General features: G+C 42.8%; 1 protein-coding gene across 1 annotated transcript in view; it reads left to right on the top strand.

Moving 5' to 3' along the window:
- The first annotated feature begins 9,358 nt into the window (after positions 1 to 9,358).
- RORA (RAR related orphan receptor A) overlaps positions 9,359 to 23,131 on the top strand; it is a 66,950-nt gene continuing 53,177 nt past the window's right edge. Inside the window, exon 1 of the mRNA XM_067305537.1 lies at positions 9,359 to 9,408. Coding sequence (XP_067161638.1) covers positions 9,378 to 9,408 — 31 coding nt within the window. The 5' untranslated portion in view covers positions 9,359 to 9,377. The remainder of the gene's footprint in view (positions 9,409 to 23,131) is intronic.

Below are 23,131 nucleotides of genomic sequence, written 5' to 3'. Positions count from 1 at the left end.
TAATCTGAGGAGGAACTGAAGAAAATGTGATATGTGCAGTGCTTAAGACCTGTCTGTTAAGTACTATGCTTGAAAAGGAGGAGTCAGGCAGGCTTAGAAACCTGTGTAAGCTCTGGTTTGAAAACTAATTCTGGAGAGTTCCTAACATGGCGCTGTAATTATTTCAGAAAGCATGTGTGGTTCTAAGCTTATATTTTGTATCAAGACATGAAAAACATGCCAGATCTTACAATTTTTCTCATACAAGCACAAACATTCTTCAGTGCAAAGCTGTATAAATAATGTATATGCTCACAGGAGCAGGAAATGTGCTGCTGATCAGACAATGTCAACTTAGATGAATCCTGTCCTGGAAGCTCTACTTTAAATGTGAGCAATAAAACCGCTATTGACATGTGGCACTACTGACTGAAGTGTCAATAGTTATAAAAAGAGTATTTCATAACGCAGAATAATTGATTAGTTTGCTTGACTGGACAGATGCTTCTCTTTTTCCATGAAAGAAAAATAATTTCTGTATTATTTCTCTGAATGCTCAGCACAGAAAGCTTTTTTTCCTACCTCTAAAGCTCACATTCTTAAACAGATATTGAAAATAGGGAAAATTTGCATTGCCGGTCTCATGTAGTGTAAAAGGGAGTTCCATCACTGGGCATGACATGAAACCATTTAAATGTTGGCATGCTTTCTATTTTTTCTTAGGTTAATTTTGTAAAATCTGGAAATGGGGGCATGGCAAACTCAATATATTAAGCATCCTTACCCCTTAGCACCGTAAGTGCAATTACATCATTTGTTTTCTGTCAACTATGACTTACACAAAGTTTACAGACAGAAGGGACGTTTTTGTTTGGTTTTCTTTAAATTGTAGACTATCACATTTCTCTGGTTGTTCTTCTGTTGAGCCCAGCCGAAGCATTCTGTTTGTTAAGACATTAGGGTGCGTGCCATAAGCAGAGGGGAAAGCAAGAGACCAAAATGCTATTCGTGCCCTAGGCACATGCAGTGGGGGATATGCCAGTATCACCATAACTTTTGAACCATTCATCAGAAAGAGGCAAAAAAACCACTAGGTCACTTACCCATATAAGTCGGCACCTTCCCAACCCCACATATGGCAAGACATACTTTCCAGGTAGATTCTGAGAAAAGTTCTCAGTGTCGCTTCATCTCATGCTCTGCTCACTAGTACCCTTTCTCCATCCTTGGCCATCCCTGCTGATTCAAAGGAGGGCTGACAGAGAAACCCTAAGATTAAAGAAACAGGGCAAAACACATTTGGTCACTGTGCATAAGGAAAAAATTGTTAATTATCCCCCGTAGGTAACTGGCTGAAGTCCTGAAGCATGACTGTAGTCATGTCAGATTGTGCTGTCTTACTGTAGGCAGGTCAGTCGCAACTTTCCTGGGGGAAGCGAGAGGACTTTAAGCCTCTGCATTTGTTCTCATTCTCCTTTCCTATGGGAATATATGAAAGCAGTGCATCCCATTGAGCACTGCAATTCTTCTGCAAATGACTGTATGCACTACATTTTAGGAATTGGACCTAATACATTGTGAAACCAAGCTGTTGCCCATAAAACTGACTGAAAAGGGCACAGGCCAAAGTCTCTTCCAGACTGAAGTCTCACATGAAAAGACATGACTAGAGTGGGAATGTGTCTCCCCCCATGGCAATCTGAGCCCCCATTCTCTATACTCAGTAGGTGGCATCAGCATGCTCAGCTCCATGACCTTGTTTGCAAGTAATCAGGTATTTTTCTTATAGGTATATTCTAATGCAAACTGATCAAGTTGCTTCTCAGCCTTGTTGATAACTTTGAAATAGTAAAAGTTATTTTCCAGCCTCAGCACCTTCCTTATGGGGAACAGGACAGCTGTAAGCTTTCATATGGATTCTACTTTGTATTATCACAATTTCTTGAAGTACAGAAATCATTTCTCTCGCTAGAGCCGTGCTGTGTTGCTAGCACCACAAAACTTTCTTTCACCTGTTGTTTTTATCAGCCAGGATTTTTTTACTAGCATCTAGATTGTTGATAGGTGTATGAAGAAGCGTAAGCCAAGGAATCAGTCCCTGAAGGCCCCCACTGAACATATATCCCTGCTCACTGATGCTTTCTGTTTACCATTATGTTAGAAGGTCTGTCTGCTATGTCTTTATTGCTTTCTATTTAGCATTGCTGCTAGTTGCACTTCTATGTAGGTGTATTGCAGTAATAAAAACATGCTAGTTTTAGACATTTCAAACAATGCTGAAACAAAACTTGATATAAATTCTGACTTCATATTGCTTTACTCTCAGTTCTCCCTGCCTGCTTAGTGGTCTTTTCCATTTGTGAAAAGTGGTGACTGGCAGTTTATCTGGAGGTTGAAGTAGGTAGTCCTCTCCAGTCAACAGATCGGAAAATGTTAGGATCAGCACCTTAGCTGGTTGCAACAGCTATTTTTCCTATGAGGAAACAGGCCCCTTCTCAAAACAGCCAAAATCACAATCTTATGCACTTTACAGGTCAAAAATAATTCTTGAAGCTTTCTCTGGAAATTAATGACCTGGCAGTGTAAATCCTGCACATTGCTCTAATTGAAGTTGTTGAAATAAGAATTCAGGATTATCAGTACGGCCATTTAGAAATACTGATGTGGAGATTTTGAAGCCCTCATAGTGCCTTGTATCCCCCTCTGATTAAAGCGCATACCTGTGTCTCTTCAGCCAGACTCCTCCTCTGCTGCACTTGGCACAGGCTGGGCTGGAAAGGTAAGTGTCAGAGTTCGCAGTGCAGTGGAGTCACCGCAATGACACTGTATTTCTGCAAATTCCCGGTGGCCAAGGCTTACTTTAAGTTAAAATTTTAGAAACAGACTCTGATGATATGCTGTGAAAGTTTTTTTTCAGGCAAGAAAGAAGTTTTCCAGCACTACTGTGGTATTTTTCTGCAAGTGACCAAGGAACTCATACAGTTCTGTCTATTCACAGCAGGCCTCCAAAAGGCACCAGCATCTTTACAGTTGACAGCTAGTATCTCCTACATACAGGCATTTGTTTTCATTTGTCACTGGCAGGATGTTAAGTTGTTAACAGAGCAACTTTGCAGTGTTCTTTCTGTGCTACTGAAAGCACTAACATCAAACTGATAAGGAGCAAAACGACTTTCGAAAAGTCCAAAATATGCTGGAGCTGCTTTACTACAGCCAACTCAATTCTCTTTGAGCAGGCTTACAACGCAAGGCATTTCTTTGGAGACCTGCTTATGCCAAAGATGATCACTTAAACAAAGATCTAGCAATCACTTTTTTGAGAATAACCAGGATCTTGCTGTACTTTGTGCTGCTGAGAAGCATCCCACACAGTTGTTATTACAAAATCCGTGGGCTTTCCCCACCAAAAGGGACATGTATTGCAGAATACATAGCTCCAGTTGTTGGCAAGTAACACTGGCTGAAAATCAGCCAGGTAAGTTTATGCATGAAAAAGAGAGCTCAAACAACTTTCAAACAATTCCTGTTTTTTTGGCAGTGTTATTCTTAGGATATTATGTAGGAATCCACTTTAAGATTCAGTTCAGCCTGTGGAAAGATTTAATAACATGTGATCTAGGACAACTTCAAAACTATAGGCAAGAATCTCTCCGAGATCAAGCAGGGACTCTGCAGTGGCAGTGTCATCAGTAATCCAATACTAGTCACTTCATAACCCCATTTTAGGGTACTCAGATAAAGAGACACATTACTAAATCCAATTTGATCTATTTCTTGATAATAACTTTATATTTTGGGGACCTATTTGCAATCAATGACAGATGATTGGCCATAATCTCTTCTTTCTAATCATTTTAATTCCAAAGTGTACTGCTGTTATCTTGCATTTTGAAAAGCAGCAAATATGATATCCTTTCAAGGGATTTCAAGGTCAGAAGAACCTGGGTGACAATATAGTTGACTAGATCTCTGAAATCTTGCTGCCAATGGCATATCTAGCTGATAATAATGATAATGACTTTAGACTTACCTTTCATCCGGATGAATCCCAAAGCCATGTCGTCAGCTTCGTCTGTCTGTACTTCATTTCACCAGGTGCAGAACTGCAGCAGCTGTTCAACAAAGCACAACAACCGGTTCTACAGTTGGGAATAGCAATGTGCTTAACTGAAAGTTGTGGGGTAGTTTATAGAATGGCTTGATTAAGACATATAGCTGCAGGCCCACACTGTGCAAAAGCACACCTCCTCAGCAAGAATTTAGGATGGCATTTTGTCTGAAGCAAAATGGTATGATTGCAGGGTCAGCATAGTAGCAGTTCTAAATAGATGAAAAAGAGGCAACTTAATGAGGACAACCTCAGTTAGATTCATCTTCAACAGTGTGCTACTTGGAGTGCTAGGAATAAATGAAGATTAAAATACCATTAAATCTAGAGGGGGAATGAACAATAATTTTCTTTCTGTGGGTGTTAATAAGAATTTGAAACGCCTTAAACAGTGATTATCAATAAGATGGACACAACTGTGTTTTATATTTTAGGGATTATGTAAAGCTGGAGTTTTCCTAAACTTTGTTTTGGATGTATTTGGTGAACAGGGCTGTTATGACCCTACCGCACCCGTGTGGTTTCATGGTACAATTTTTGTTCTGGAAGAAGCCAAGCAGGCAACAGGGCAGTTTTCCTTGGAAACTTGGAACATGTTGTATGTTGTAAACCCTTGTTGCATCTGGAGCTGCATCCCTAATGTGAACTGGGAGTCGAGCACTTTATCCCATGTTAGGACATGTGATTGGGTAGCAATTGGAGAATGGCTTCCCTGCCACTCTCACCTGCTTTTTGCTGTTTACCACGTGTCTGCTCTCCTCTTCTCTGGGCCGTGTGTAAGTCCTCAGAGGAGCTATTTAAATGTTGAAAAGAAACCAATTTTCTGTACATGTTTTAGCTATCTGACGAATATTTCAGTGTTTTTAGATGTTACTGGTGTATGTCTGAATCAGTACAAATTTTCCTGAATGTTTTTTCTAAAGATTTTTTAAAACTGTTTTCATTAAAAGCATATGAACTCTTCACAGAAACAATTAAAAAAGTGCATGATTATATAAATCTATCCTGACAGTTTAAGCCATTTTTAAGCAAAAACATATGTGGAAAATTTAGCTCTAGGTGGTTTCAGCAAAAGGAAGAAGCTATTTTCTCTGCTAAAGTTTAAAATATGAAGGCTCTGGCCAATTTATTGAAATTTTTTATACCACACTTCTTTTGCAATAAATAAAGTTTTCATCTGTGTGGGAGAGATGCAGCATGCAATCATTTAACTGCAAGAGGATTGACATGCAGTTGTGTATGTGACAGTGATACAGCAGTGGGTAAATGCAGTACCTCAGTGGTTTGACAACTTCGGCTTCATAACAACCCTGTGTGGTTATACCTTCTTCGGAAAGGTGGTTATTACATGACACAATTTCTTCTTTTAAGAGCATTTTTTCCTGCGTGCTATATGGGGAAGGAAGATGGTGGTTACACCCTTTATTTATTATTCAAATCCTAAATTTTACTGATAAGGAGCTCAGAAAATTCTTCCTGAATTAAGCCGAACCAAACAGTTTCACTTATGCAAGAATGCAAAACATTACCCAAGAGTCTGCAGAAATGGCCTGCACTCGTGTTCTGAGTTAGGACAGCATAAGCACCCTTCTTTAATTAGTTACATTTAAATTACTTGTGTTTGGGGACATCTTTGAATAAGTAGTTAGAAATAGTTATCAGTTAATCTTGGAAGGTGAATTTATTACTCTGTTCAGCAGGCTTAAAAAGAAGAGGAGGAGGAGGAGGAGAGCTTTTCATTTTTGTGTTTCTTGTGCTTAAAATACCAAATTAAATACTGCTCCCCTGATTACTAAAGATAATAACAATCACAGGTGTTTCCCCTTCTCTGTTAGCAATTTAATACTTTTCTTCCCCAGCAGAGATTGAAAAGTTTGCTAGAAACAGTTGATTCTCTCTGCTTGTCACACGGGCTTGCGGTTAGGCTAACAGGTTGAATACCTCTTATATCGATACAACGCCTAACAATACCTGGTAAGGTTACACAACTGCTAACACGTTTAAACTGAAAATCTAACATGTATAGTTGCTGGATGTTTGAATGTGATTAGACTTTACGTTCAGGCTGTAGCAGACCCTGCGCGAATTGCTCATAGCTTCCCGCTGCTGTGGCTGGCCCAGGACTGGCACATCAAAGGCAGGAGAGAGCGCAACTGCCTTCACCCTTTTTATCTCTCGCGAAAGGGCAGGATCAAATCACACATCCTCCTCGCTCCCCTCGCCGCCTTAACTGCTTCATGAGTGGTCTACCGCAAGGCGTGCGCGCCGGGGCGGCGCGCCACGGCCCCCGGCGGGGAGGCCCCTCTCGCCGCCCTCTCCGGAGGTCTCGGCGGCCGCGGGGGCCCGGCGCGCCCGGCCCGGAGCAGCAGGCGCCGGCTGGGCCCCGCGCTGCCTGCCGCGGGGCTGCTCTCTGGCCCAGACCGGTAGCATGTAGATTCGACACCTTCAGGAGGTCTTTGGATGCATGAATCAGTGAAAGAATTACGTGTAATCCGAGGTGTAGTTGCTCACTCCTATGATGAGTATGCAGTATTATAGTATTTTAACATTATTTATCGAACACTTAAGTAACTTAAGGACGATGGAGTACAAGCTCATGGAAAATAGGAAGCGTTCACATAACTCAAATGAAAGACTGCTGTACAAAACAGTGCGAGCAATTGTGTGTCAAGAAAACTGTGATATTGAGCTAAATATTATTTGACTGTCACATTGGCTTTGTGTTGTCACTGATGTGTTGCCTAAACCTGAGTGACACTTTCAGTACTGCAAGAGTTTGGTAAATTAGGAGGAAACTCATTTTGAATTGAATTTTCATAATGAGGTCAAACAAACACAGAAAACTAAAGTGTGAATGGATGTGTTTATACAGCCAGAACAGCAAATGGCCTTAGATGAGATTTTGGTAACAAATAATAGAATATTTAAGTGTGCTCTTCTCTCTCAGTAATACTAATTTTCCAGCCTTTAAAATGCAAGGACGGTGTTTGTTACTTAAGATGTCTGATGGGCAGTTTTCTATAATTTTATGAAGCAACTGTTGTAAGGAATTTATAAGAATACAAAATCTGTGTTGCCTGCTTATTATTGAAGCTGTTTAGCACATCAGATGTCACTCCAGATTACCAGTTTCATTTCAGCTGGACTGGAAGTAAATACAGATCAGTAATAATGTAACACTGTGTACATTAAGGTTAAATTTCTGACAAGACAACTAGCGCTAATGGACTGTGACATTTTTCAAGCCATAGGTCTGACATTGCTTGCTGTGTCAGAGTGAAGTGTTTACAGTGATCTAACTTTACACTACAGTATATTAAGACATCATTATTTTTTCTTGCACGTGCTGTAAGTTATCTTACTGCTTCTAAATTCCTGGCCCACCTGTAAAAGCAGCATTTTCCTGTTTCTGAAAAATTCTGGACACTATTAGTGGAATTTGATTCAGTGCAGTGTGCCCTGTAAGATTTGTGCTCAGTGCAGCACAACTTTAAAACATGTTCTACAGAGAAACACCATGAACACAACACTCATCGGATCTGCCACTGTAGCTTTGCAGGGTGGTATCCCACTACACATGTAGTATTGATAGACCTAGATTAATGTAAGTAAGAATGACAAAAAACAGAGCAAAAGCTTTATGCCAAAGATACCAGCTAAATTTATACTGCTGTACCCAATTAGCTCTTGGCATTTTTTATATAAGGAAGAATTAAAAAGGTCAATATTTTGCATTAATGGGACTTGAATGACTGAACTGATAAATGGGTAAGTATACTTGAATAGCTTCTAATCATGTTCAAATACTATTGTACTATATTAAGAACTAGATATAGAAATAGATAAGAATTAGCCATTGTGGGTCATTTAATAAAGGATTGTTTCAGTGTCTTTATCTCATACAAGTTCTTTCTAAAAATGTCTTTGTTGCAAATATTAAGGTGCTTCCTCTGGTTTTTATTTACTTTTCCCTTGTTTTATTTTCTTTATATGCTTATACATCTGAGTAGTATTACATTATACTCTGTCCCCTATTAAATATATTATAATGCATTGATGCTTTTCTATAATTTTGTATTTTGTGACTCTCTCTTCCAATTGCTAAGACAGAAATTGGAAAAAGTAGTGGTTTTGCCAATACAGTTTTCAGCAAAGTGTATTTTTAATGGGTTGGATTTTTTCGGTGTGTTCAGTCTCTTGGTATCCCTCATGTAGTGTGAATGCATGTATCAAAGATGCGAAACTTCATCTTGCAAACTGACAGTACGGTGACAGCTCCTGCTACAGAGCATACGAAAAACTCTGGCAGTGGTATAATGCTTCATACATTCCAAGTAAATCCTAAGAGAATATGAACCCCATCACTAGACAGATTTGAAATGTAAATGCTGTTCTGCTTGATCATCATCAAGTCAACAGCCATTAAATGTATACTTGTGTTATGCCAAGATGTAGCTTCAATACGGTTATTTTTTACTTAAAAATTCCAAATCCTCCAGAAAAGAAAAGGAGGTAAACTACAAGGGAGGACGAGGGGAAAAAGAGACGCAAGCTGACTGTGCTTAGAGTGGCAGGATCAGGCGCTTCAGATGTGATTTGCTGTAGCTCCGCTCGAGGATGCGTGATGCGTGGTGCGTGTGCGTGCCCGAGCCGAGGCCGCGGCCCCCGTATGCCCAACATCTGCAATTTCTGCGGCCAGAGCCTCGCGATTGCCGCTGCAGTTTCCCATGCGGGCAGGAGAAAGCCCAGCCCAACCCCAGCACGCGTTACGAGGCCGTTTCCCGCGGGGGTCGGAGGCGCGGGGCGCGGCGGCGGCGCGGGGCGCGGCTCCCCCGCAGCGGGGCGCGGCGCTGCCGCGGAGCGAGCGGCCCCGGCGCGGGCGGCGGGGCCGGGGCCGGGGCCGGGGCCGGGGCCCGCGGCGGGGCGGCGCTGCCGGGCTCGGCGCGCCCCGTGACCGGCCGCCCGCGCCGTCCCTCCACGCCGCTGAGGAGGGAGGGAGCGAGCGAGCGAGCGAGCGAGTAAACAAGGCGGGGGGCCGGGGCTGGCGGCGCCGCCGGGTCACATGGAGCCTCATATGGGCCGGGGGATGGCGGCGCGGCGCGGCTCTCCGCGGGCAGGCGGCGGCGGCTGCTGAGGCGGCGGCACCGACACCGGCGCACGCCGAGGGCCCGGCCCGGCCCGGCCCGCCTCCCTCCCCTCCCTCGCTCCCCGCCTCCCTCGCTCCCCGCCTCCCTCGCTCCCTCCCTCCCGCCGCGCTCCGCTCCGCTCCCCGCCGCTTCGCCCCTGACAAATGATGTGTTTTGTGCTCGCCGCGATGAAAGGTAGGCGCAGCCCGCGGGACCCGCCGCGCCGCGCCGCGCCGGCGGGGAGGGAGGCGCGGGGCAGGGGGAGCCCGGCCCGGGGCCGCGGGACTCGCGCGAGTTACGGCGTCGCCGGTGCCGCTGCCCCAGCGCTGGAGCCGGGGCGCCCGGCCGTGCCCCGCCGGGCTCGGCGCGGCCCCGCGGGCCCCGGGCGGCCTGCGAGAGCCCCGCACGCCGCTGCCCTGGCGGGCCCGGCCGGGCGGCCCGGGAGCGGGGGCGGTCCGGAGGCTCCGGCCCGGCCCGGCCTGGCCCGGCCGCCCGCGGGCGCGGAGAGAGCGGTGACCCCGCGGGGCCGCTGCACTTTACACCCTCGCGTACGAGTTGGAGGGTGAGAGCTTCTCTGCCCGCACGGCTGCTCGGAGGCAGAGGCCGCGCCGGCCGCGGCCGGGGCCGCACAACGCGCAGGGGAGCCGCGCGGTCTCTGCGCGGCGCCTGTAAAAACACCGAGGGGGAAACGTGCCCCGGCAGAGGGCAAGAGCTGCGCAGCATCCTGCGGGTAGCTGCCGGGGCTGAAGTGACAGCTGAAGAGAGAGCTGCCGTTTCTAAAAGGCTTTGGAATAAAAGGAAAAATCAGTTACTTAACTGATATTTTTAACCTGACGTTTTCTCTGCTTTCCAATGCCAGTCCTTAATGAGAGTCAAGGGAAGTTCTTGATGAGAAATCAAAAGTTTAGAGGTATGTTTTCAAGCAGTCTGTGCTGTTGCCTCATAAAATGGGATCCACAGTATAACTTTGCATTGCAGTATTCTTAAAGCCATTAGAAAAAAAAGCACGTTTCTAAGTACAGTAACCATTTACTTAAGTAGGATATTCTTTCTCAATAATCTGTAATGGCATCACTGTTGACGGTTTATTCTCCCCACTAAAATACTGGATCTGTTTCTTTTAAAGTATTTTTTAGGATTTTGTATATAAAGTTTCCCTTCCAAAAAGATCATTTGAAAAGTGAGACTGAATCTTGCTTTTCCTAGAGAGTTGTTGGTGTGTTTTGCACACACGCACGCGCACACACACTTTGCAGGCGCGGTAGGCAGTACACACCAATAGCAGTGTAGTGTTTGAGGCACAATAATTTACAATTACTAGGCTTCCTTTTTTTCCTGGAGAGAAGGCTACATGAATTAAAAAAAAAAGCACTACATTCATTAATCATTACCCATGCTGAATGTACTTGGCAAGAGGATGTAATTGGGTTGATCCAAATACTTGTTTCTGTAACAAAAACAGAAAGTTCACTGGTTTAAAAAAAAATCATAGGGTATAACCACTTTGCATGCTTTTGGACAGAGACATAAGGTCACATTATAAAACAGCAAGGTGATGATTTTCAGCAACTCAACTTTGAAGTAATTTTTTTTACTCTTTCAGGAGTTTCATTTAAACCAATCTCCATACTCGTGTAAAATGTTGTCAAAGCTCAGTTTTTGTTTTTTAAGGTGTAATTCTTAATAGTTTTATTATAAAAATAGGTTATTGTCTGTTCTTTTTGCAGAATATTTCTGTGGCAAATTTCATTCATATTTGATAACATTCAATTTTATATTGAAAAACATAGTTGTTTTCTTGAGTTTTCTCTAATTTGCTGGATAAGGTTCAACTGGAGGAAATGTGTTGTCGTTTGTCTTGAAGTGACCTCTGACTGCTGTGAAATAATAGATCCACAATATTGTGATTTGAGAGAAGTAGATCAGAAGCATAGGGAATGCAGTTTTATATAAGCTTGAATGCACAAGGGAGAAATGGAAAACGTGTAGGTGATTAGAATATTTTATTTATTCCTGATGTGATAGCAGTTTTGGGGGCTTGTGATCTTTTATAGTTGCTGTGAAGTTGAAGTGCAGATGACTATGGTCTGCAGCAGGCATCTGTGGAATATTACAGATATCTTTATCAGATTTTTATTTTTTTCAAAGTGACCAAGAAGCATATTAATTCCTTTCCCATTGCTGTTCAGGTCTAGTACCCCAAATTGACTCCATGTAAAAAAGATTGTGTGTCATTATATTTTTTTCATGCAAAAATGTTCTGTCAAACATGCTTTCTTTCATTTTGAAAAACACTCACATTTCTGGGCTATATATGGGTTTGAATGAGTGAAGATTTTGGCCAGCTGTCAGTACATTGATAGCTATACTAGTACGCTCAAAGAGCTGGAAAATGAAGGCAAGGCCAATGGAGAGGATGTAGATGTCCTTCAGACAGGCTGCATGATAGGAAGTGTAGCTTTCTGGTTTCAAGTGGAGAGGAAAGGGCTTTTTCTCTTTAAGAAGACAGTCAGTGGTGAAGATCAGTGTTCATAGTGACTGAGAAAATATTTTGTAGATCGATGGACTTTAAAAAATAATTTATGCCTCTACACAGACTTGTAAAAGTTGGTAAGGAAACCTTGTGTTGTTAGTTTACATACACGCAGGCCAGAACTAACTGGGTGGTAGTTTTAAGGGAGAGGGCAACTTTACCTGCTTGACTTGTAAAAGCCTGTGAAGAAATCAGATAGTTCCGCCAACATGTTTGTCAGTACGGATCTTACTCCTGCGAGAGTCTTCACTGGGAGAAGGATCAAGGTTGACTTCAAGGAGAACAGGACCAAGTGCTATGAATTGGTGAGCAAATATCCTGCACTGGAGTAAAAACAAATGGATCAGGTATCATGCCAGTACATAATTGGAGGTGAGCCCAAGACAGGGAGCTAGATTCAAAACTGCGGCATTTTACAGTTTCTGGACACCTGCTTTGTAGAGGGACAGTGGTGAATCAGGCTCAGTGTTGGTGAGAGCTGAAGTGCTTGGTTTGTCCTGTCATCAGGCCCAGACAGTAGGGTTCAGTCTGCTGTGATGACTTAATAAAGTATGAAAACGAACCTAGACGATAGTTTTACTATCATTCATGTGAACATTTCCAAAGGGAGATTTATGGGAAATTAGATATAAACTTTCTGTGTGTTGTTGGTTTTTTTTTCTGCAGGGTGTATTTACTCTTAAGATATAAATGTATAATTTGAGCTACTAATACTGATTTTTGCTGTATGGACATCAAAGCATTTAGTTAAATCAGTTGCTGTTTTGCCAAGAAGAGACCAGATGAGTAGAATCAGTTGCTACTTTGGTGTAGCAAACTGTGTAAGTTTGGGGCCTGTGCTTTAATCTTTGGAACTGTGTCTGGTTTTCTGACATTGACAGACAAAATGACTGACATATTCTCTGAGGGAAAACTTAGTCCTTTAAAACCTATTTAGGGAAAGAGGATATGTAGATTTCCTTATTAGTGCAAATTATTTCTGTATTTTGCTGTCTTTTTTTCTGACTGCCCGTGCTGTGTAGGGGCAGATGCGCAGGATTTCCCTGTTGCCTGGCAGTGGCGCTGACGGGCGCGTGCCGGCCGCGCGGCGAGGGCAGCGCGCGGGGCTCTGCAGAGCCCGCGCTGGGCAGCCCGCCGTGCCTTCGTGCAGCGCTGCTCGCCACGCTTGAGCTTTCCGAGTCTGCCAAGCCTGACCTTTTGGCGTGTATTTTGTCATGTTTCTTGGCACTGACCTATCAGCTCTGAAGCACATTTGTAATTACTCTGTGATTTTCACCGGTAGACAACTGTTTGGAAAAATATCTTGACTTTGGCTTAAGAAACCAAAAAGTTACTTCACAGATTGCTTAAATTTGCCTTCTCTGTAGCACTGGTGCAAGTTACATCCAATTTAGCAAATACCCCAGTACAGAACCTCTGTTAACAAAATCCGGCCTTTGGAGTTGCTAGCAGAGAGGCTGTTTTCTTGATATCTTGATTTAATGCAAGTGATGTGAATGACTTGCTTTGTACCTAAGACAAGATATTTGTTTCATCACATTCACAGGATAAGATTGGTTTGAGGTTTATTCTTTAAGTGTACTTTTCAGGCCCTTTGAAAGACTATCAAGATTTGCAAGTAAAAGAGGAGGAAATCTGTTTTTATGTCTGACTCTGTGATTATCAAAGGCAGTTGCTTGCTCTATGCGAGTCTCAGCTGGGGACACTCCTTTCGGGGATGGCAAATCTGTAGGCCCTGTTTTAGTCAGCAAGAACTGTGGGTGCTGAACGCCTTGCTGGATCAGGCTCTTTAAATTTCTGTGCAGCTATTGCCTAGCTAGAATGGTTGGCCTCTTCAAACTGATTGGCAATACAGTGCTAAAAGGAATTCTTTTAGGTTAATTCTGAAAAATTAGGGTGGAACTGAACTGGTCTATGGACGCTGTGCAAGGGCTCCTGTACAGTTTAAAAATAAATCCCCCCCAAACAAAAAAACCTCCTGAAGGGGTGAGGCTTTTGAGCTGGGCGGTTAGGCACCACCTGGCCGGAGATTTGGGGTGCAGGCTCTGCCCCAACATGGAAGATGTCATCAGCCCGTGGCTGGAGGCGCCGCGGGGCGGTGGCAGGCGGCAGCAGGTGGGGCAGGTGGCGCCGGCGAGGGGCCGGCAGCTCCGCAGGAGGCAGGGCTATCAACACCTATGTGACCTGTGTGACCAGGGCGTCACCTCTAGAGACCTCAGCCCAGAATCGGGTCCTCTTTGTAGTGAGGACGTCGCCACCATATATGAAAAAGGTTGCGCATAGCCAGACGGTCTGTGTTTCCTTTACTCGTTCCCCATTGTAGAGATCCTTGCATGTTGGCTGGTTTTTAGGCTCTTGTGGTGCCAAATTTAAACCTTAAGAGTTTTTAAATCTTCTTTATTGCTTCTCTTACCTACAGTGCAGTATAAAATCATCGTTATCATGTACTAATTACTGACAAGGTTATAAATATTTCATCTTCACTACACAAGAGAATTCTGAATTGGTATATTTGTTTCTAAACTACATGTTACTAAATTAAAACTGTCAAACCTTTGTGTCTCTCCTGAGTAGGTAAACGCAACTTTGTTTGTCTGACTTTGCAATTCTCTATCTAGTATTAGAGGAAGTCGAGATGCATGTTCTGTGGGTGTGGTTTTTTTTTTTTTTCTTTTTTGCATTCCCATGAGATAAGTTTTTGTAGGCTGCAAAGTAACTGCATATGACAAGAATTAGTTAAATTATTACAAGACTGGTCAGACTTGATACATTTTAGAATATATATTAATCTGTTCCTTTTTTTTTTTTCATTTGCAGTGAGAGAAAAATTTAAATATTCACTTTTCTTGTGTGTATCTGTGGGTTGTAATTGCCCTTAGAGTGATAACTCAGTGAGATCAAGCAAGCAGTTGTTCTCTCCTTTCGTGGTTTGTCTTTTCCTTCAGGACTGATATCTAAGGGATATGCACGTAACTAATGGTGCCAAAACTGTCTTCTTAAACCCCTTGTTGCTTTTTGAAGATTTTTTCTTTTTTTTTTTTTTTGTAATAAGCATAAAAAGGGGAGGGGAGGTTTCTATCCTCCAAGAATAACTATGTTATGAGAAAAAGGTGACTCTATACTATGCAGACCTCTGCTTATTGGCTGAAAAAAAAATACCCAGACTGAAAAATTTAAGCAGAAAGCCTTCTTAGGGGGCCTGGCAGATGGACGTGTTTCTTCTTCTGCTTTGTACTGTTTTAAAGGGAACCTTGCCTGTCACTGATAGTCTTTGGTTTACCCAAAACTTTTTCACTTTTCTTGCTAGAGGCATTAGGCAGGGAAGTGCTGCAGAGCATGGGCTGGCAAGCTCTGCGCAGTTCCCGCTGCTCCCCAGCCGCCTCTGCCTCGCCTCTGAGCAGTGGGGAGGGACCGTGGGAGGCAGCGGCCCTGGCGAAGCCCCCAGTCCTGCTGCTCCCTCTTTCAGAGCATCGAGCCCACCAGCAGCTACCAGCCTCGGAAAAAGGCACTGCACTGGAGAGAGAAAGCTCTTGCGCTACCAGAGCTGTACACGGAGATTGTTTGTCTGCACAGGTCCCCAAACAGGTTCCTGTTTTAATGGAAAAATGTAATTAAATTAGCATTTGCTTCACTTTTCCTTTTTGGTGTTATGGGAAGATGAAGACTTCATGCTGACTGGAGCAAATGGACATCCAGGAAAATCTGAGTCTGATTTTGTAAATGTTAGGGAATCTCTGTATCCCACTGCCTCTCACTTTCTGCACTTGTATTCTCCATGCAGCAGCACAAAGCCGCAGCTTGGTTATTAGCCATGGAGTTGCAGTCTCTGGGATGGCTACCACAGTCTGGCAGCAGCCTAATGTAAATCTCTAGCATTTAATGCTCTCACAAGCAGGGTAACCTTCCCTAGCTAAGTCTGGCGGGGGGGTTCCCAATGACAGTGTTGGCGTGCATGTGCTAGCCTGCTGCTGTCACCAGCCTGCCTTTCTCATCAAACCCAGCGCGTTTATCCACTGCTGCCCGTGAATGCAGCTGGATGCAGTTCATCTTTGTGCGTGCTTGCAGTGGTCAGCAGCACCCACCGCTGACACCCTTTAATGTACAACCTGTCTCCTCTAAACTTACTCCGTTGGCTTAAGTAAGGTCATGATTTCACTGCATTTTCAGGTGTCTCTCCTACATGGTGGAGAGTTATACAGGAGCCATAGCTCATGGCTCTTCTGTTTGTGTGATTGCAGCCTTTGGGCCTTTTTTCATGTTACATACATAGCCATCTAGGCTAAAATCAATGTCAAGAGAGGTATAATCATCCCAGCCTTCATTTTAAGAGCATTTATCTGTAAGCTTAATTAAAGCTACTTGAATGTAAATAAGTCTAACCTCTTCACTTCTGAACAATGCAAATAGAATAGTCAGCGTACTTGTAGGGTATCAGCCATGTAATTATTGTGCGATGTTTGTGTTCTTTGAAATACCATGCTATTTATTGCCATCGAACCTGGGGACAAGGTGCTTCATAATACCAACTGCTTGACTTTCTTATTTATACATTTTTAGAAGTTGATCACTCTCAAATGGAAAAAAAATATGGCATTAAATCTTTACCTCGATAGATTCACTGATGTGACAGAGAGTTTGTTAGAGAGTGTTCCTTCAGACTGAAGTGACCACAAAATGGAGCTTTGTTTGGTTGACAAAATCCCATGGACCACATTCCTGTATGTCCTGATTGCTTTTGGCTGTCTGTAGGTGGTGCTCGTCGGAGGCTCTGGAGGCACCTCACTCTGCTGACTAGGCACAGCGGTGGAGATTGAATTTGGGCCGCTTGAATATTGACCTTTGCTCACACCTACTATCTTGATAATAGTTTCTGCACCATGGACTAAACATAAGGAAAAGGTCCCGTGACCATTGCACGAGCTTTCTTCTGCAGTGTGCTGTTTGTTTAGTATTTTTTCCTTCAACTAACAGTGATTTTGTTGTTGTTATTCTTGTTATTTTGTAAGCAGCACAAAACAGACAGACCTGGGCAAGGGTGCAGTATGGCCATGGCTACTGCTTTCAGCTCACGCAGGTGTTTGCCTCTGCAGTGTGTCCACCTCCCTACCCCAGAGACAGGGAGAAAGGGCATTGTGGGCATTCGTGTACCGATTTGTGCAAGTGATGTAGGGGGGACTTTTGAACTGCTTTAGTTAATAACTTTAAAAGCCTGGGTGTGCATGTGAAGGTTGTGTTTGTTGAACTCAGCTGATTTTATTTCAGGTAGAATTATCTTAGTTTTAAGTAGTAATTTCCGAATAGATAAATCAGGGCAGTGGGAATAGGACTGTGTGCAAGGCTTCAGGTTTATCGGTGTCACCACCTTGGTTCAAAAAGGGATGCAGCTGTACTTGGGCATGTGTTTGTGGTGCTGAATTTCTTCCTGTTTCTCCAAAACGCTGGAAGATTCAGGGTTGACTAAGCAATTTTCTCCCTTAATCCAAGTGTCATTTGCTGTTCAAGATGTAATACAATTTAAAGGATCCGGTCAGATACCAAATTTTCTTTGTGTATGGCACTTAATTCAGACCTCCTGTGAGGCAGTCAGGGGTCTGAGGAGCTCATACCCTGCTGCAGGAAGGCCTTCCTCAATCTCCTGTGCAGTGATGTTTGCTGAGGAGGAGAGCAGCTCTCTCTCGTCCAACATCCTCTAAGTAGCTGTGTGCCTAATAGGGGATGTGATTTGAAGTTTCATTTATCTTCCTTTACCTTACCCCAACAGGAGGGTAAACTTTCTCTAAGCCCCAGGTGCCCTTTGCTTGGAGCCCTTAGTCCAGGTACAGTATGGAGAGCCAGTAAAAAGTGATTCCTTGTCATCACAATGTTTGGAGCCCCCTCTCTGTACATGAACATTTGCATGCTTTAATTCTGACTTGCATTTGAACAATATAAATTGCTTTACTGGTTGAAAGGAGCAGCATTAGCTGCTGACTTCCTATATCAACTGTAGTGTTACTCATAATGGGTGCATTTTTCCATTCAGTTAAATTAATTAGCTTATCTTTGTGTTTGATTTGGCAGAGTAGTTATGGTGTGAAAACACACATTTGCTAGTTAATTTATAGTGATTGCTTCAAGCTCAATTGGGGAATTAATAAGCCCATCTTGTACGCTGCACAAAACTGTTTATTGTCGATTTGCACTGTTTTTCCCCTTCAATCGACTAGGTCCTTCTAGTTTACAAGAGAAATATTTATGTTAAGTGTTATATTACTAATAATTTTGGAGAATATAAATGTAAGTGAAACTACCCTTTGATACTGGACCTAATATGTCAGGCTGGGGTACTTTAGGATTTTGGAGATGTGTTTCCAAATATTGCTGCAAGGCCATGCTCTGCTGCCCAGAGAGGGGCAAAGTGTTCGTGACCATCTAGAGCAGCTGAGCTTACCTTCAGCAGTGGTTGCGTTCAAAGCGACACTCCCTGCAATTTTGAGATTGATGAAGATGTACTGCGTTCGGCTTTGGGTAGAGTTTTTCTTGTACTGTGGGTGCGTTATTTAATTAAAAGAAGCATTTGCTTAAAATATGAGTACATAAAGATGTTTGTAACTGCTGGATAGATTCTTCTATCAACAGATAGTAGAAAACCAGACAGGTTAATTAAAGAGCTGCAGATGTTTCATTTGAGAAAGCTCATATACATAGGCGCCTTCTAAATGGCGGAGGAAAATGGGCCCTGAGCGTTCCTCCCTCCCCGGGTGCTCCGCAGCGACAGCAGTAAGAGCAGCAGTGTTTGATAGCACCTGTAGCTGGGGATACCATGGAAATGTGCTGGTACGGCCTGGGGGCTGGAGCGTGGCCAGCAGTGGCAGCTACATGAAACAATTTTGCTATCGTTCTCCTCAAGGAGGGTCAAAACTCTCTGCTGCCTCCTGCCAAGGATGTTCTGATGGAGACTCTGTGTGCAGCCTCTCAGTAACGGGAAGAATCGTTTGCTGTTTCTTTTTCCTTGGCCGTTACTTTACTGCATATGGTAGATTCTGGGTATAAGCTGAGAATTAACTTTTGCCTGAAACATGGTACTTCCAGTATCACTGTGGATGGCTCTGTTTAAACCATATACCATAACACGCTGCTCTCTGGGAATAACTCGGCAGTTCGCAGGCAGGAAGGTGGAGCACAGCACCTGGCTGCCCGGCATCGCGAGAGCACGTCTGCCTTCGAACGCATCTCGTGCTGAACATGCAGTGTTCCCTACTGACTTGCTAGATATTTTTGGAAAATGGGAATCAGTATCTATAACATTTTTTATCTTATATTCCCTTTTCTCTCACTAAAAATGACTAAGCTGTAATATGATTTCTTTACTTTAAAATTTTAACATGAAATTAAAACGTTCAAAGTAGCTCACTTCTGTGGCTGGAACACAGATGTATCTTTAAAATAGTTGGCTTGAACAGAGGCATCAGTGGTAGTACTGGTCTAGTTGTGGAAACACAGAGTTCAGTAAGGGGAAACTTTACCTCCTTACTTTCGCTGTTCCAAAATATTTTAATTTTCTTCTGATGTTTTCCTTCTCAACCACAGTGTTTATACTTACAGAAGTGAAAAATAGCCAAACATAAAGGTCACTCTGAAGCAGAGACCTTTCGAATGGCAAAATCTCACTCAAAAGGATTTCTGTAGTTATGACTGATTTAAAAGCCCTAGCAAAATGCCTCAGAGCGGAAACCCTTTCACAGGGCTCACAGTGGCAGTTCAAGAGTGTACCGGGGATAAACTTGCCCTTTTTTTCTATGGCATGTTCTTCCTGCCGCCACTGATTAGTGTTTAGTAACAGAAGTTACTAACTTTGATGTAATTTAATTTGCCTTGTATTGTCAGTCCAAAATTCTCTGTATATACTGTGCATTATGGGAAACCATAGTGCCAAGGCTGCCTCTGGCTCTGGAAGTCCCTGGCCTGGGCAGTGCTGGAGGCTTGGAGAGAGTTGCCTGCCTGCCCCGGCTTCCTCCTGCGCCCTGTACAGCTGCTGTGGCCGCTGCTGGGGGCTCGGTCCAGGAGCTTTGGCCTGACTCCGTAGGGCTGTTTTCGTGATATCTGAGTAGAACCTGAAAGAAAACATGCTGAGGAAAAAAAACATGAAAATTGGCTAGGTAAAAATACTGCTACACCAAAGAAGCAGAGAGCATCCTACTAGGATATTAAAAAGTGGCACAGTATGTAATGCCCAACTCAGCTGGTGTTAGAGAGATTTGAAGAGGTCCTGATATAAGTTATAGATGCTTTTTAGTGCCTAAACATAGTCACGGTTCAGGCCTGAATTATGTAAAAGAAACTGAGTAAATGCGTAGTTGCCTAGTTAATTACACTAAGTTAAGTATGTTCCAATATATTGGCTAATGCTCATATTAATTTGGAATACTTGCAAAGCCTGATTAGATTTTGGTTTTCCACCAGGTTGTCATTCCAAAAGAGTAGCACAGTGATTGTGGAAATTCTGAAAACAAGTTGCTAAGAAATCTGACTCATAAAGTCAATGCCTCGTGAAACTTGAATGTTTAGAAGGGAAAATGACTGGCAGCTCCTCTTGTAAGCACACTAGTTGCAATAAAGTATAAAAGTTCAACATCAAAGAGTTCACCGCTTAGTTTGTGGCAGCCTTGTACATCAAAGAGCAAATACAGGACAAAAGTTGCTGTGCAGAGATACAGCTCAGCTTTGCAGCCAGGTCCCCCTGGAATACCGTAGAGCGCTGCATTCCTGATGTGGAAATTAGCCCTGGCACATCTTCTCTTCTGATTTGGAAAATAGGTAAGATTAAGATTTAAAAACACTGCCTCAAAGTTCAGTCTTGCCAGTATACTAGGTATAAGCGTCTGCATTTACATGATGTCAGGAGGACTGTCTCTGGTGCAGTGTGACTCAAGTGTGTAAATATAGTTGACAGACTGGAAGTATACACAACACTGGTGTTTCACTGGGCTGGGGGAGAGTGGGCAAAAGGTACATTAAATGCATAAATGGAAGCTAAATGCCTATTTTGGAATAAGATTTTTTTTTTCGTTTTTGTGAGGATGGTCAAACACTGGATCAGGTTGCCCAGAGAGGTTGTGGAGTATCCATCGTTGGAGATATTCAGAACTCAAGTGGACACAACCCTGAGCAACCTGCTCTAGCTGACTCTGCTTTGAGCAGGAGGTTGGACCAGATGATCTCCAGAGGTGCCCTCCAACCTCAACAATTCAATGATTCTATGAAAATAACATATGTTTTTTAAAGTAGCTGTCTGCCTCTATTTTTAGTTATGACTCCACCTAATACAAGACACGATTTAACCAAAAAATGTGCCCACTTGTACATAGCAAAAGCCCACACAGACTGAGGGTTTTATTTCTTTTTCTGAGCTTCTGTAGTATGAAACCTGAATGTATTTTTGCTGATTCAAGCTTTTAGTAGCTAGTTTAATTAAAGGGCCAATTCAGGATTTTTTTTAAATATTGAAAAAGTGTGTGAATTTCTGCCTTAGAACTAAGAGAAGAAATATTGGGCATCTAGAGCACACATCCAATTTCAGAACAAGGCAAGGCATGAGAGATTATCTCAGCAAATTTTGACTGCTGTTGACCGATTGGTGGTATCATTGTCTTGAAATCAGTGAAGACTTTACTATTAATTTGAACAGATCCATTTTAATTTTAAAATGAAAACTAGGTCACATCAGTTCTTCAATTCCAGTCTTTCTTCTTCATTTTTATTTCTCGTCTATGTATGCTGACTGCTTATGTGGTATAGAAATGTTGATCATAAAATCCAGATCAAATCTGAATTCTCCAATTTCAAGTGTGCTTGATCAACAGGTTTGATTCCAGTTTCATCTTTTACAGAAATAGTATTGTCAGCAGACTTATTTCTTTTACTGCAGAACTAAAAATACTTGCAGTCTCATGGAATCATTAAGAAATACAAAGGGTTTCTGTTAAAAACCCTAGGGAAACCTGATTAGGCATACTGCTGTATAATTAATTGATGTGGTACTACATTTAGAGAAATAGTGCATCAGTAAACAGAAGTCAGAATGTAAGAGGCTAAGAACTGTGGGAATTGTGTGAAGACATCAAGGCTTCAAAATAACAATTTGGGCACCTCAGGAGAAACCAGCATTTGCATTTGGTTAAAGGACACACAATTCTCCATACAGCCATGAATGCTGAGGGAACTGTGAAGGCTCAGGCTTGTGATTAGCGCTTTGTTGCCAGTGAAACAGTTGCAAATGAGTCTGATGCTATGTTCACAATATTTCCTAGTACCTTCAAGTTGATGTGATGATAGTTTTGTAGAGTATATTCATATATTTTAAAATTGGTATCAGTGTGCTTTAAATACATTGTCTTTAATAATTAAGTTGTTGCTTGAAATAAGAAATGGATCCTTGATTTGTACCATTTTTTTCTTGTGTGGTTGGATTCTGACAAATAATTGTCTGTGAATAGCCTCAAATTCTCTCTTTGAAAAGTCAGGGTCTTCTATAACATTATGGCAAAGAGATGCGGTGGCTGTGTATGGAGAGATCAGGGTGGATTTGATGATACAGGAATGGGCTAGGTCCTTCCAAACAAGTGTTTGAAAACTGGTGTTGAATTCTCCACTGTTATCCCGGCGGTTGCGGCAGAGGATTGCAGTCTGGGCTGGCATGTGCCCCTTGGGTACCCCGGTACCTGCATCCAGGGAGGAAGCCCAGATCATTACCACTAGCTTCTGTAACTTGAGAAATTTTCATTCTTCATGATTTGAGAAAGACATTACAGGGAAAACAAATTTATATTTTCTGTTTAGAGGAGAAAGAAATATAACCTATCAAAACAGGCTTCCTTTAAAAATATCTATCTATCTGTTGTCTCACTCTGCAAGCTGTTGATGGGAAGGGATGAGCTGTACTTGAAGACATGCAGTGAATTGAAGCTTTATGGAGTAAGTGCCTTGAATCTCGCAAGATGCTTGCGCATTTCTAGTAGTGCTGATCGCTTCTCTCCCCAGAGGCATAGAGGAGAGCTGAGGATGCTCAATACGCTGCAATCAAGCCTTCCCTGAAGAAATTATAATACTGGTTGTAAATAGTGACCATTGCTCTCCAGTAAATGTGATGACTATGTGTGTACCCTGCTATGAGGAATTAACAGCAGGCATGTTTGTACGCTGCTGTTAAAAGAAGGTGGAGGTTTCTTCATTGAAGTACATCAAGTCCTGGCCTGCTAGCTGGCATTGACTGCGGTCAGAAGAGACAAGAGCTTTACACTTTAGAAAGACTAGTCAAATTAATTCAATTTATATGCTAAATTGAAGGAACTTTTTCAAAAGTTTGATTTTGAATTCTTAAAAAAATATAGAGAGACTGTCTTTCCA

The sequence above is a fragment of the Apteryx mantelli genome, chromosome 15 (assembly GCF_036417845.1).
Source record: "Apteryx mantelli isolate bAptMan1 chromosome 15, bAptMan1.hap1, whole genome shotgun sequence".
NCBI classification, from domain to species: domain Eukaryota; kingdom Metazoa; phylum Chordata; class Aves; order Apterygiformes; family Apterygidae; genus Apteryx; species Apteryx mantelli.
The sequence above is the reverse complement of the archived record's forward strand: the minus strand, read 5'-3'. Positions and strand labels throughout refer to the sequence as shown.